The 15,958-nt window shown below is 32.6% G+C and overlaps 1 protein-coding gene across 1 annotated transcript in view; it reads right to left on the bottom strand.

Moving 5' to 3' along the window:
- Positions 1 to 15,958, bottom strand: part of DENND1B (DENN domain containing 1B) — a 249,432-nt gene that overhangs the window by 71,676 nt on the left and 161,798 nt on the right. Inside the window, exons 14-15 of the mRNA XM_023514559.1 lie at positions 14,226 to 14,327; positions 1,924 to 2,049 (exon numbers count right to left, since the gene is read on the bottom strand). Of these exons, the coding sequence (XP_023370327.1) occupies positions 1,924 to 2,049; positions 14,226 to 14,327 (228 nt within the window). The remainder of the gene's footprint in view (positions 1 to 1,923; positions 2,050 to 14,225; positions 14,328 to 15,958) is intronic.

The following is a 15,958-nucleotide window of genomic DNA, read 5'->3' as shown; positions in this document are numbered from 1 at the left end:
AAAAAAAAAAAGATTCAGTCAGAAGATATATAAAAGCATACAAAGGGAAATACTTTCTCTAGTCCCTAGAACTAGCTGTAGAAATAAAAAAGAAAACATCAAATATAAAAAGAAAAATGTAGATAAATAAGTATATAAATTTACAATAAGTTATAATCAATAAACAGGAAAGAGTCTTTAGGACAAAATTATATATTTTTCACAATACTGGGAATCTGGATTTCAAGAAGTTTTTTTTTTTTTTTTAAGTTAAAGTCATTGAAATCTGCTACCCCAGTTACTCAATGAAGGCAAAGAGAGAGGAAATAAAATTATAAACTCTATAGTAACTAATGCTAAAAGATGGGATATTTTAATAATTTCACCCAGTACCTAACACATTGATAATTATATATCATTTAAGTAAATTTCTGTTTAATTGTTCCTTTCTTCACATTTGAAGTCTTTCACAAGTTTTTAAGGGAAAATGAAAAAAAAAATAGCTTATAAAGATGAATAAATATCTAAATATGTCAAAATTCAAGCAAAGTGATACTTTTAAACTTTCCCTCCTGTACTGCCAACTTGAAATCAATCCTTATTTTTAAAATCTGACTTAACCAAAAATCACTGATTTTGTTTTCCAAACTAATTTTTATGTTTTAATTGATATTGAATAATCTGAATATGAATATGATCTACTGGCTTCTAGTCATTTAAAGAATGAGACCCTTGCAACTATCAATATTTGAAGACTCCCCTCCTATGTGAGATATGTATACTGTGTACGGTTTAATGAATTCTATAATGCTTTAAAAATACACTCATAGTTCAAAAAGACTCATGTGTCAACTAGACGTATGCACATATCTAGAAACAGCAGCTCATCTCATGTATGCATTCAAGGATTCCTTCTAATAAATCAATAATAAATCAATAATCCTTCAGAGGTTTAAGAATTACTGAGTGAAAATCACTAATTCGGAAATCAATTTAGAAAAGATATAACCCATTCATGTTTATTTAATGTTTCAAAATTTACAGCAGGGTTTACACACCAACTCTGAAAGACAGGGAAAGTGTAAGAATACTTATGCCCTATTTTACAAATAAAAAATCAAAGTTTAGCAAGACAAAGGAAGTGAGTGGGTCAAAGTTCCACTGCTTAGTAGAAGAATTCCAGTTAGACAGCAGTTCTTCGTATAACAAATTCAATGTTTTTATCTCTTACAATTTATTTACCTGGTCATGGAAGAATAAATAGTGTAATACTTTTTATAAAATCAGCCTACTATGTGTTAACCAACAGTTCACAGAGAGAATCACATTCTAACTTACACTTTTTGGATGACTGAAAAACTTGGCTATAATTCTACACAATAACCATTTTAAATTTATTACAACCAAAAAACAGAAAAAAAGGAAAAATGACTGACATATGCTTAATAGATAAGCCTACTTAGAAAAGTGTTCTGAATTAGAATGCCAAAAAATTTCTCAATATTGCAAAATGTTCAAGGTGTAATTTTTTTACTTTGATTTTGTACTTGTCATTCCTAATTCTACTAAATAAATCCAAATGTCCAGTGAATTTCTTAATGATGTCAAGATTGAGAAAGTGTTTTTAAATACATTAACACCATTCATTAGTTAAGAGATAAATATTCCACATCTAGAAAATTGATAAAAAGATAGGCAAAAGAATGTGGGAAATAAAAACTCAAGATTATTAAGAGAACTAAAAGCAAAAGTCAAGAGACCAGGGACGAGTAAGTTCTTGAAAGCATATTGTTTTGGATTTTAAAAGACCACCGCGATACTTGTTTAAGGTTTGGTATTAAAATGATGTCTCTTTTATCTGCCTCATTCCAAAGAATCACAGGAAAAAAAAAAAAGGAAAGAAAAGAAAAGAAAATTAAAATAGTGATGAAATAAAAAGCTTACAGGTTTGTATCTCAGTGCATCTCTGTAGGATCCAAACAAAGCAGCCTGTGCCCTCAGAAAGGCCCTAGCTACTCCATCCCCGGTAGCTGTGGACTGCTTCTTCAGTTTATTTTTCAAGGCCGAGACCTGCATGACAGAGAGGAATAGTTAAATTAACACCTCAGAAATTGGTACAGCGAGGTACGAACCCAATCAGCAGGCAAACCACAGTGTCTGCAGGTCAGCCAAAAATTCATCCTCCTCCCTGATAGCTTATCTTTTTAACTGCAGAGAGCACCTGCTGGTCTGTTAATTGAAAGGAAAGCAGGAGAGGATAGTAAAGTGCTAATGCAAATTGGTTTATGCTCTCTCTCTCTCTCTCTCTTTTTTTTTTTTCTCAAGGCCTCTTGACATAAATAAGCTTTAATTATTTTACAGTAAACTGCTTGTGAGCCACTTTTCTGCAGATTCTTAGCAATTACAACATGTGTCTGCTTGTTTTGAGATGAAGCTGGCTGGGTGTCATTCATTTTTGCTATGTAAGGTTATTTGTTATGGGTCCTTCAGGATCACTTACCATTTAATTTTATTTTTGGAAGCCTCATTTGCATATGTAATTTTCCAGTCATTTGTTGAATAGTTTTTGTCATTATTAGGTAAAAAGGAGGGAGAGGAGATAAAGTTATTGAGATCATAAGACGAGTGGAGAATTGTATGCAAATGTTATACACTGTACACTGTCTCATTTAATTTTTACATTTTTTTAAAAAACATTCATATTTCCATTTATGAATGAAAAAAACAGTGCACAAAGATGTGAATTAAACTGCCCTTACTATGTAGCTAACAAGTGACAACGCTGTTATTTAAAGCCAGTTCTGTCCATTTTTTTCCACTGCTACATGCTGGGTTTGAGTTCAGTGTCATTGCCTCCTGAACCAGTAATCAGATTAAAATACTAATGTTTTCAAATCAAAGAAAAACTTATCTAGGAATTTACATAATTCAGAAGATCCTAAATTTGTTATTAAGTTTCATACATTTTCTATCTTTTAAATTCAAGTGCTATATCTTTTAGAGAATGCATATTATTTATGAATAGCCCTTAGATTTTTAAGTGAGATCATACTCTTGATGCAAGCTCTTTTTAAAGAGATATAAAATGTTCCTACACATTCAATTTACTTCCTCAATTCCTTTCAAACAACATAGAAAACTATAGTCTGTACATTTAAAAGATACTGATTCTCACACATGTATTCATTCCTCATTGGTGTTTAAAATGAAAACATGTGAAGTTGAGTAATAATTCTTTATTTAAAGAAAAAGAAAGTGATGAAACAATTCGGGTTGGATTCCTCCCTTAACGGAGCACATTCTCATCCTTATGAAACTATCATATTAACAAGATAATGTCATTTTTCCATATATATGCAAGAAGGAATAATTTTATTTCTTTATGCAAGTAATCCTGACTACTTTTGTAGATGATGATTGTAATTGAAGTGTCAACCTAATTAACAACTAAACTTTGAATAATGCTAATGAGAAATGAACACAGCATCAGAGGAAAGACCAGCTCTACAGGTGATAAACCTTCACACTAGTGACATTTTCCAGTGTAAAGTCACAGTTACTGTGATCTGATCAAAGAAACAGACCCCCATTGGGTCCAATTATAACCATAGTTTTGAAAAAATTATTGAGTTATGATGTTCATAATCTATGCAGAAAGGCCTTTGCAGTATAGGTCTTCTCCCCATAGCTGTGATCTTTTCAATTTATATCCAAGCTCCATAGATTCAGATAAAAGTTTAGAGCCTAATTCATTTAGCCCACAAAGTGTATAAACCAGGATTCATTTAAGAGGGAGTTTTTATTATTGAAATAAATGCACATTTTTTAGGTAACCCACATATTCAAATAATAATAAATAAATAAAAACCCTTCTGAATGAATGCCTTTTATTCTGAAATTTGTAATTTTTTTTAAGTTTCGAATGACTTTAAAAAGAACTGATGGAAATGAATATCAATGCACGTATTTAATTACAGCCCCTCAAATGGATTACGACTGAAAGAATATGATTCTGGTCTTCTAAAGCATTATATACAGGGAAGGATTTGGTTTTTTAAAAAAATTTTAAAAATTAATAACTAATAAAAAGATCATGCTTATATCTTCACAAAAGAAAATTCCTCAAAGTGTACTTTTTATAAAAATGAAATTGAGACAATTCAGTTCTGCATTAATCAAGGACACAGTAATCTCAGGACAGTCGGAACACACATGCTCACAAAGGATGGGGAATGGAGAAATGTCAAACCATTCTTAGCCTTTATTACACTAAGTCCTTTGCTGTGTAACTGTTGCTTGACTATACAGGATTATTCATCACATGGCCACCAGCCCTTCCTAAACAAATCATAAAAACGCAGCCTTCACTTCCAAAATTAGTCAGTCAGTGATAACTCCTGAGCTCCCAGTGAATGTGCAGAAATAGGAAAAAGGAAATACTTGTTCTACAACTATGCTGTGCAACAACAGAGCCTTAGACATACAAGTATTTTAAATGTAGCTCATTAAAAAAGTTTGTTCTAAGTGTAAAACATTGTTTTTAAAGTACTTAGTACAAAAACAACACAGTAATTATTACAACCATTTCATTTTCAAACAATATTTTGAATATAGGATTAAATAAAATACATCACTAAAATTAATTCACCTATTTCTTTAACTATTTAATATGGCTATTAGAAAATTTCATACGCACTTCACATTATTTTTGGGTTTTTGGACAATGCTATTCTACATGACTATACAATCTAATTTCATACAGATATGTGAGGCTAAAAATTGCCTAAAAAGAAATATATGTAGTCACATTTTTCATTTGCCTGTTTCTACACTATTTCAACTTCTATAAACTTCTATTAAAAGTGTTTTCCCTTGACCAACTCCAGAGAGCTTGACTGTCAGAAGATCTCGGATAGCTAAGTGTTTAGCTCTCAGATAGCTAAGTTGTGATATACACAACTGAATGCTCAAAAATGGCTGTACAACATTCAGTTTTAGATATAAGGATATTAATCTAATATAAAATGATTGCGGTGGCCTTGCTGTTCTCCTGGCCTTTACCTTACTAGAGTAAATTATCACCAGCTACCATTGCCCTTTGCAGTGCTAATTAGCTTTTAGCAGTTTTTATCTATAAAAGGATGTTATCTCTTCTACATTTTTTCAATGCTTGGCCAGGGAAATAGCATTTTATGCTTTAATTTCCAACTTCTAAGTTTAGTTAGAAAATAAATGCGCATCTTCCCATGAAATCCTAAGGCTTATACTCTCAAGTAACTCTTTAATTTAGAAAAGCATTTGGAACCTTAGTCACGTGGCCATTGTTACACAATCTTATTAATTCGAAAAATGTACCGATTATTTTCTCTTTTTGTTTTTAAGAAAGTTAGACTCATCCTTCAATGGCTAAAGATTACTTTAGAAATGACATTTTATTGTTTTTAGACAGTATTTACTTTGTAAATGATTTTTAGACTTAGGCATTAAGCTGGACCTCCCCCCCCCCAAAAAAAAATGTTAAACAGTGAAAATTCAGAAATAAACATCATTTCATTGCTCTTATCAAATGTTTAAATTCCTTACATATAATGAGAATTCTGAGCTCTAAGAGGCCATCCAGGGGCAGAATTAGAACCTGGATTTTAGAAAATTATTCACTATGCATGAGAATGTTAACACTAATTCTCTGCTTTTATCATTATGGCTATCAAGTGCCTATGAATGAAAGGAGGAAGAATTACATGAGTAAACACAGCAAATAAGGATGAGTTAAAAGAACGAAGCCCTGTGCACACAGCCTGAGTAATGAACTATTTATGCCGACCACGAGCAGGTCAGGAAGGAAGAGCACTTACGGGGCTGAGTTTTTCCGAGTAGTGATCGGTTTTACCCTTACTTGACTTCTAGATGCATCTTTGTAGTGAAAATAAATTAGCTGCTAGACCTAGACATTTTAATTTTACTTTTTGAAATCACAAACATCAAGATAAAGGAGAGAAGATAAAAATATGTGTTTCAAAATAACATTTAGATAACCTACACAATCTAAAACACTCCTGTGATGTTTTTAAATATCTCCTTTTTACAAAACTAAACTGTTCTCTAGAAATGACATTTAGAAAATTTGAAGTGTCAAGCAATCATATTCTTTAAAACAAAGTTTATAGCAAAGTTATAAACTTAAAGCCATTCGTTCTCCCATGAAACATGTTAAAGGTTATCATATGAATTAGATATCAAATCTCTACATTTCTTTAACCTTTCTAATGTTCACCTTTTTAAAAGACAAAATTAATAATTCCCTCCTAACATAGTAATTTCAACAAACCTCCATTTGAGGATTAAACAGTAACTTTTATTATATGAACAGTCTATGATATACTCACCCACAAAGGGTCTCTCTCCCCTGTCTCTTTGCACGCTTGACGCGCTATCAAACCCTACTTCATGTGGCATCATCTGCAACTGTTTCCCTTTCAGAGTCACCTCAAATTTAGGACAATCACAACTGCTCCTGTCTCTACCTCCACCTCAATGCCATCCCAGCATCTCTGTCATTCCTTCAGATGCTGACAAAGAAAGGTTGTAGGTCCTCCTCAGCACTTCACCCTTTCTTATTCTGTATCTCCAATGCATCCCAAAGCTCTGTTTATTCTACAGATTTCAAAGTCGTCCACTTTTCTCTAAATCCCCATCATTACCAGATTGAAGCAACCATCATCTTTCACCTTAACCACTATGGATGATTTCCTAACTGACCTCCCTGCTTCATCTCTTTTATACCCAGCAATTTTCAGAACCCAAGAATATTTTTCTTTTGAACTCCAAATGGATCACATTATTCCTCTGCCAAAAAATCTTTAATGAACTTCCAACATAACCCGAGGTCTCTAACAAGAACTATAGGCCTTTAATGATCACCTCTGCCCTGCTAGTACCTCATTTTGCATAATTCTCTCTTTTGTTCATCTCACAGGTCGGGCTCTGCTACACTGGTCTTCAAATTCTTGAATCTGCAACTTCTTCCCCATAGCAGAGCCTTTCTACATGTTACACCTCCCTTTCTTCCCTCTTTCTGTGCTTGGCTTACTCATACTCATTGTTCGTTTTGTATCTGCAGAAAGATGAGCCTGGCACATTGAGTTTGGACCACAAAAGGCTGCTTTGAATTTGTAGCCTGGTAAGAATGGCATCTCAGCTTGGCTAAAATTATTTTCACTTCAGCTTACTTGTAATGGCAGAGATGGCTGTCAGTCCACTAACATCTACTTTTCCTTTCCTTGGTAATGGAAATCTTAAGTTTGGACTTGTACATGGTTAACCAGGCTGGGTTAGCACAGCTGTATCCTAACCTCCCTTGTGACAGGTATGGCTATACGGCTGGGCTCAGGCAAATGCAATGTGAGCTAAGGACTGTGATACATACTTCAGGCTGTGCTCCTAAGAGGGGTATGAGCACCCTTTCCAGGATTACCCCTTTCTTCTAGGGCAAGGTAGACAATGAGTACAGGACAGCTACCATTTTCTTTTGAGACAGGGTCTCACTCTTGTCACCCCAGTTAGAGCCCCATGGCCTCAGTCTTGTGCACAGAAACCTCAAACTCCTAGGCTCAAGCAATCCTCATCTCAGCCTCCCAAGTAGGTGGGACTACAGACACCCACCACAATGCCCAGCTACTTTTTCTGGTTTTAACAGAGACAGGGTCTTTCTCTTATTCAATCTGGTCTTGAACTCCTGAGCTCAGGTGATCCACCTGCTTTGGACTTCCAGAGTACTCAGATAAGAGGTGTTAGGACAGCTACCTTAAACCAAGAGATGGATGCTGTGTGTTGGGAATGTCAGAGTTGCCCAACAGCTATGGACAACTTAGTTCTTAATAGTTATGTGGTAGAGAAACAAATTTCTATCTTGATCTGAGAATGGGTATTCAGATCTCTGTGTTACAGCAGCTTAGCATGTACCCCAATTAATATACTGCTTAAAGGAGAAGCATCAATACAAAGGATATATGAGAGATTGGAAACCATACAGGCCAAGCTCCTGACTCTTCCATAGTTTCTCATACTGGCGCATGTGAAATCCAATCCTCAGTGCAACTGACACGGCATTAGGCTCCTGTCAGTCCACCACAAAAATAAATCTCAAGATTACAGTCTTTGCTATTACGCTGGGGAAGGAGAACACTCGAGCTCCCAAGAGTTTATGGACTACCACATAAGACAATTCCTTGCTGCATCACAGAAGCACATATTTTTTGTTTTTCTGTTTATTGAGCCTAGAACAGGTGCAGCCTAACTATCTCACCTGTCATCTAAATTAAATCCCCCTGTTATTCTTTCCCACTGCATCCTGTTCCTCTGTAACATTTATCTAAATTTGTTTGTTAATACAATGTAAGCTGCATGAAATCAAGGCATATGTTTATTCACTATACACCCAGTTGTTGGCACAGTATGGGCATATAGTAGATGCTCAACAAATACTTGTCAAATGAATGAATAAATGAATAAACTAACAACTGTGCCAGGCACCCTTTTACATTTGTCCCTTTAGTTTACTCAATCAAAATATCTGTGGTGCGGTCCAGGGACAAATTCATCCAAAAGCTCCCCAGGCTATGATGCTATCAGCAGGATTTGGGAATCACTCCTGTGACGGTGCTCACAGTATTACAAAAAAGTTTCCTGAATATGTAAAAGTCAAGAATTCAGGGGTAGAAATAAATCAAAGATAATTTTAAAATCCAAAATTAAAGTTTACCTTTTTTTACATATCAGCAGTGAACAGAGAGAGAAGCATGCTCTTAATACAAGGAGTGGGAGGGGGACATTAAAAGAAAGGCTAGGTAACTGAATTGGAAATGAAAGGCCATGAGAAAGCCAAGGAACTTTAGGAGCACTCAAATCCCTAAAAGTCACAAACAATAACTCAGCTTCAGAATGGTAGAAGTATATAGACGTAAAAGGAGGACTACCAAAGCCTGGAGCATCACAGTGGGAAGGACAGATTCCCTTATTCATCTGAGAAAAAATAAAAATCTTTTAAATATTCAGAAGTGCAATTAAGTTTTAGGTTTTGCTTTTATTTTTTGTTTTGTTTTTGCATTTAAGGTTTATATCTTTAAAACACACATCAAGAAAACAGTGGAGAAAGCTACCAAAATCTGTAACAGTTTAGCTACCAGCCAAAAAACTCCCAAAATATGTACGTTCATCATTTCTGTGAAAATAACTATTTAAAAGAATGCTGAGTTTCCACAGATACCCGTAAGAGTGTCCAGAAGCACAATGATTGCCATGTCAACATGGTCTCCGTTTCCAGAGACAGGAAATAAAAAGGTTGCACTCATAGCCAAAAAAGTATATTTTATATATACTTGTAGGTTTCTTATTTTCACTATTATGAAAGTCAAATGAAAATATCCTTATAAAATGTTCTAGATGGCAATAGTAAACAGGGATCTTAAAAGCAAATTTGTATTTCAAAACATAAAAGTGCAATTATATTTCCCTTATTATTTATTGAATACCTACTATTAATAGAGCACTACACTAGGGCTGTATGGCAGGGGTAATGTACAACCAGATGCCTCCATTCTAACAGTTGGAGATTAAAAGAGGAAGAGCATGACTACACTCCTTCAGGGGCAAACCGGAAGCACTGTCTGTCTCCCACAGTCTACTCTAAGTGAAATATTCCCCACATTACTCTAGAAGCCAAATGAAATTGTGTTATTTTTCCAACGTGGCCACCGTAGAAACTTGTTAGAGACTTCACTTACCATTAACCATGATGAGATTATAGCAGAACTGTGACAACCTGGAACTAATATTATATTCTCTGGGGCCTTTTTTATCTTTATAACATATATTATGACAATTTAACATGTTAAACCTTCATGTTAGGTTAGAAGAAATAATCAATTAATTAAACGTATCTATTGACAATTTGTGTGGTGGCAAGAGCTTAATTTGTTCACATATTTTTTTTTGGAAAATTTGATTTAAAAATTCTTTGAAAAAGCTTATTATTTTCTAAGTTTATTCCCAAATTAATAAATTCAACTGAACGTAGATATTCAAAGATCTTAACGTCAGAATTTTAGAGGTTTTCTTCAGTTCTTTATGCTTTTTGATAATTCAGAGCATTTTGTGTCTTTCCTTTTCAGAAGACAATAAAACCAAGAGTGTAGTCTGTCATGTGATTCCTGAAACCTTCACTATAACATGCATGGTATTTTAGATAACACCAATTTAGAATAAGGTCTTTTCAATGTTCTAGTAATATAAATATGCTTCATCCTAAAACATATGCTGATCTCCAGTAAATTGTACAATAACTACTAAGTCCTTTATATTTTCTGTTCACCCTTACTATAGAAAATGGAAATTTATTTTCTAATTATATATGCAAGATCAAAGTTCTAAAAACAGTCCAGAAAATTCCAATTTATATCAGTGAAGAAAATTCCAATTTATAGCAAATGGATCATACTGACATTTCTTTAACAAGATTAGAAGTCAAATAAGCCTGTCTATTAAATTTTAAGAGTTCATTACATTGTGCGTCACCTGTATGTGAGAGGGACTATGGTCCAGTATTTCAGATAGATCTGAGAACCAACCTCTACGAACTAAAGCTCTAGCTATACCACTAACAGTAGACCTTCTGTGTCTTGATTTTCACATCTAAAATAAGGATAAGCATTTTGACTTACTTCAGAGTATGTATTTTTTACAATTAAAATTATTTAAAGACAGCAAAGCAATATAGGTTAAAATTCACTTGTTCACTGTAATAAATATTCTAATGTATGTAACTTTATTAGATGTCAATTCTAACCTGCTTACATCCATAGAACTTATTTTATAATTGTTTAACTTAATATTCAGATGAAGATAAAACTTCTAAATTTTATTACAATTCTAGTTACTACCTCAATTTTCCAATAGGTGGGTTGTGTTATTTATTTCTGGAATAGTAATAAAATTGCTATTATTTTATGACTAATAAAATTCTCCAAATTACTTTTTTAAAATGTTAATGATAATAAATATTAAAATGAGCAGTAATGCCTTAGAAATAAAACATTTTAAATTATTACATAATTGAAACTAAATTTGTGTATATATTTAAAATGGGAAGTTTCAATAGCATATTTTCATGAATTTGAAGTCATTTGAGATTGCAAATGGTATGTTTAATTCAAGCAGTCATTTTTTCCCATACTTATAAAATAACACAATAAACACTGACTTTCGTTAGAACTGTTACTTACCCTTAGATTTACTTTTTTTTATTTCAAAACACTCAAACTACAGATGTTTGAAGGTGTCTCTTCGGCATAGTCACTTAAAAAGTAAAGTCCTAATATATTCACGGACAAAAACTACAAAAGTATATTTTAATGGATCTACTGCTTTTAAAATTTATTCCATGTAATAATCATCAATATCATTAAAAATCACTCCCAATAAAATATTTGTATTTTTTCTTTTCATGATCCAAATCTACAGTGAAATGATGAAACAGAAAAACAAGTGTTCTTGTCAGAAGACAGGAAGAAAGTTTTTCCCCATCCCTTAAGGAAAACAAAGGATTCCTGAAAGCTCTGCCCTGATTTATTTTTCCAATTTTAAATACCTTAAGAGTAGCGGAACTGCTACTGGCATGGTAGTATTTCTAACAGTCAATAAATCTAAAATATTATGTGTGAATATTGGAATGAAGCCATTAAGAAGATTACAGCATGCAACACAGCAGAGGGTCCACAGGAAAAAAGAAGTAGTAATTCAGGACAACTGTGACCACTGACCTTTGAACAGCTAAGACCAGTGGTCAAGCTGACACAATAATGGAGTGCACATGCACAGAAGTCGTCCAGCTTGGACGTATAACTTAAATGTTTTGGCAAACGATTTTAAAAGGCCCCCGTTTAAATCTCAGTTAACTTATTAAACAAACAATACCAATAGCAATATTTTACAGGTTTCAGGTATATTTAATGCACAAAAATTCAAAAAGATCATTTGTGATTGTAACACATCCCATTTAAAACATTTACAATTGTAAAACCATGATGTGATACCTCATCATGTTTCCTCTAGGACTTATAAGAGATAGCTTCATAAAGCTGAGAAAAAAGCTAAATTTGCTGGAGATGCATTCGACAATCACCCAAAATCATTTCAGAAAATTACTATGACTTTAAAATACACTGTCAGGAAATGGTCCTAGCTCTATCTCAAGAGCTATTTTGATTTCTGCAATCTTCAAATTTGCCTATCAGTCTATAGCCCTTAAGTTCACATATATATATATATATTTAATCCATCTATACCACTTTGCAGTGTTTTTTAATCTACATTTTTAATATCTCAGTTATGTTTAGTGATACTGTTCCTGATAAGTAAACTACAAAATGGTCCCTTCTGTTACTTGATACGCTCTACATTTGTGAATTCTACTTAATTTCTCCACATATTTAAATAAATGTTTTAATTATCAAACTAATTCTACTAGGAAATGGTACTTTTCAATTAAAAAAGTATTACCGATCAAAAAATGAAATTTCAAGGGTTGTTTTTCCTTCAGGAATCATCTACCATTGGAGCTGACTATAAAAATTTTAATGCCACATACAGAAAAGCTGAATTTCTTTCTTTTTTTTCTTTCTCTTTCTTTTTCTTCTTTTCTCTTTTTAACAAACAATCCTTTCTCCTTAGGGATTAACAGTGGGAAATACATGCACATAAGGAAAACATGCTTAAAAGTTGGGATTCTATCTTCATAATTATTTCTCTACCCAGTGAAGAACATTTTGATGGGTTTTTAAATTAAGAACTCCAATCATTTCTAGCAGTTTCTGCAAATTTATGAGACAACCTAGTTATAATCAGTTAAAAAGATATAATTGTTCACTGGCCTGGGTTTAAATTTGTTCATTTGCAGGGTCAATTTTATCAGTATAAGATAAAGTAGCTCAATTTTAATGTCTCTCAAAATCACTAAGTATTTTAGGTTATTTATGAGCTTTGACAATCAAATCATATTTTTGCTATCACTAGCCGTAAGAACAATCAAGGCTAGTGTTACTGTGTCTTTTGAGTTGTGATTTTTAAGTTCACTCTCTCAAACTCCTTAATATGGATTTCAAACTACTTGCAATAGTATAGAAAAATATAGTTTTTTCCCCAAATTTTTAATATACTTGAAAACAATGAATGCTTTGATTTTTTTGAAATGTTAGCTATTTTAACTTACAACTGTGTAATAACAATATTTTTAAATAGCCACTAAAATACATAGAGAGGCAGTACTAGTTTTCATTTTCACCCAGTACTAAGGAATATGAAGGCCAAAAAAATGCACTTTTGGAGACTATTTAATGTGAAATACAGAATATGTCCCATTATAAGCTGCAGACACACACGCACACACACATAACCCCTCTGCAAGATCAAAGACCAGAAGAGAACTGGCACTTAATTTATCAGCCTTTACAGACAAAAGACAGTTTTCGTCATTTCAAAAGGATCAGATGTCTTTTATGACAAACTGGGTTTGCAGTTTAATTTACAAATAGAATTCTAAGTAAGCAGTCTTTGCTCTGCCAAAGCAAATGACAAACAGTGTAGGTTTTCATTCTTGCGGCCCTCAGCAGGACAGAAAAGATTAAAATAAAACTGAAATAATTTAGAGAAAACAAATAAATGTTTCAGAAAGTTGAGGGAGATCAAAGCCAGAATTTTCTGACCCCAACTGTACAAGCATTTCTTATTATATTGACCAGTAACATCAGATCATTAATTAAAAGGAAAAGCGCTGGCAGGTGGCAGGGAAGCAAAAGCCGATAATTGGCCCCCTTCTTCTTCTTGCCTTCAAAAACTCTCTCATTCTTTTGCAAGACATGCCACTAGGCAGACAGAAATGCCTACTTTGTAATATAATGATTAAGATGAGATGAAGAGACTTACGTTTAAAGAAACTGTGCCTAATGAATGCATCCAGCTTTTTAATTATGATCCTACTTTTACAATAAGGAATATGATGTTCCATTCAGTGTCTCCTCAACTGCCAAAAGGTAAAAATATTAAATACAGAATCTACATCAATTCCTCTCATACTCTATGCACACACCCAACCCTTTTAGTTCAGATGGAAAGAGTGTGAAAAATAATTCTTCATAATTCAAGTTTCTAGGAGAAAACATGTAAGTTCATTACAAAATATCCTTCAGACTTACCACATCACTTGGTAGGTTGTACAAGTCATTAAATGGTGACTCTAAAGTGTTTGTATCAACATTTAACATCACCACATCCTCCAATGATTTGTTTCTCACTCTCTGTTTAAAAAACAAAATTACAAATAAAAATCTTACTACTCTTTTCCTACAAAACTATGATGAGCTTGGAAACACATTTAAAAATTACCTTAATGCATTAGGCTTCAGAAGAGAAAAAAGAAAAATCTTACATTATCAAAGAATAGAAGTAATTTTGAAGAAAGGAAGTTTGACTACAACCTATTCAAAAAGATTTGGTAAAAATGCTTAAAACAGAACATCTGCTCATCTAATGTTAAACGTAACTACCAAAGAGATATCAGAACAAAGACTTAGAAAATAGGCATGATTACATTAAATTGTAAAAAATCACATCCTTTAAAATTTATCAATTGAATTTAGTCCCATGATACAGGAATTTGTGGCCAACTCTATGCGTATTTTTAGCATAAAATACACTGCAGGGATAATATAAGTCATTAACTATGACTACAGTATTAAAGTACATTTTAATTTAATAAATATTTTTTCTATATTTCTATACCAATAGATATATGTTGATGAGGAGGACTGAAAGTAGAATAAGAGATGGTAGTAATATGGAATTTATTCTCAGTATCACTTCTCACATGGATTTTAATAAAGAATCACATACAACTGCCTATCTGATTGACTTACTTGTCTTATCCATTTAAAAGCTTAGTCAAATTATCTCAATATTTCCATAAATGATAATAAATCACAATTCTACTAAGTTTTTTATTTCTAAATATTAGCAGGGTACAAATGTTTTTGTTACTTGAATACTTTTTTAATGCTTTAATTGGGGTTTCTGGTGTATCTATCACTCAAAGTATTCTCTGTACCCAACCGGTAAGTTTTCTATCCCTCACTCCCTCCCCCTTCTGTCAAATTTTAATCTGTAAATAACAGAAATATGTATGATTCGTTTTTCCTTTTTAAAGTACTGTCTATACTTATATCATACAATTCTACTAGTCTTGTATAAATTAGAGTAAATAGTGCTATTCCTCAGTGATAAAAAAAGTGTTCGTTAATGAAATATATTCTTGAATTCAGAATTCCAAAAATGGTGTAAGTCAACCAGCAATAGGGCAATAATTAACTTTAGTGTAGCATTTTTTAGTGATGTTTTATAATGATAGTCATTTTTTAAAATTATTAAATACTTTACATTTTAAATTGGCCAAACTGATTATTTTGTTTTGAGTTTGTAATGACTGAACTTTCTCTGAATTTCCATTCTCTACATGTTAGGTAGAATGTTAAATTACTACGGAAATAGTAGTCTGGAGTGGGAGATTTCTGTGTTAAGAAAACCATACTGTATACGTAGAGAATGGATTCTTGGGGAATATATGATTCTAAAAATGTATCTTTTAAAATCCATTATAATTATTATTATAAGGTAAGACTAAGATAATAGCTATTATAGATATTAATTGTAAGATATTAGCAGAGAATAACTTGCGGTGATGTTATTGATACTATTACAAAAACACTCATTTCTCCTCCTTTACATGGATATATATTTATGTAAAAAAGTTTTAAATACATAAATATGTAGGTATGTATAAATTAACTAGAACAAATATAACAACAACCTATTTTATGGGCAAAAAATATAATTAATAGCATTTGTGTACAAAAATCATGTCATGATTTTGACT

The sequence above is a fragment of the Otolemur garnettii genome, unplaced genomic scaffold (assembly GCF_000181295.1).
Source record: "Otolemur garnettii isolate 467f Iridium unplaced genomic scaffold, OtoGar3 scaffold00055, whole genome shotgun sequence".
In the NCBI taxonomy this organism is placed as follows: domain Eukaryota; kingdom Metazoa; phylum Chordata; class Mammalia; order Primates; family Galagidae; genus Otolemur; species Otolemur garnettii.
This window is presented reverse-complemented; position numbering and strand designations above follow the sequence as displayed.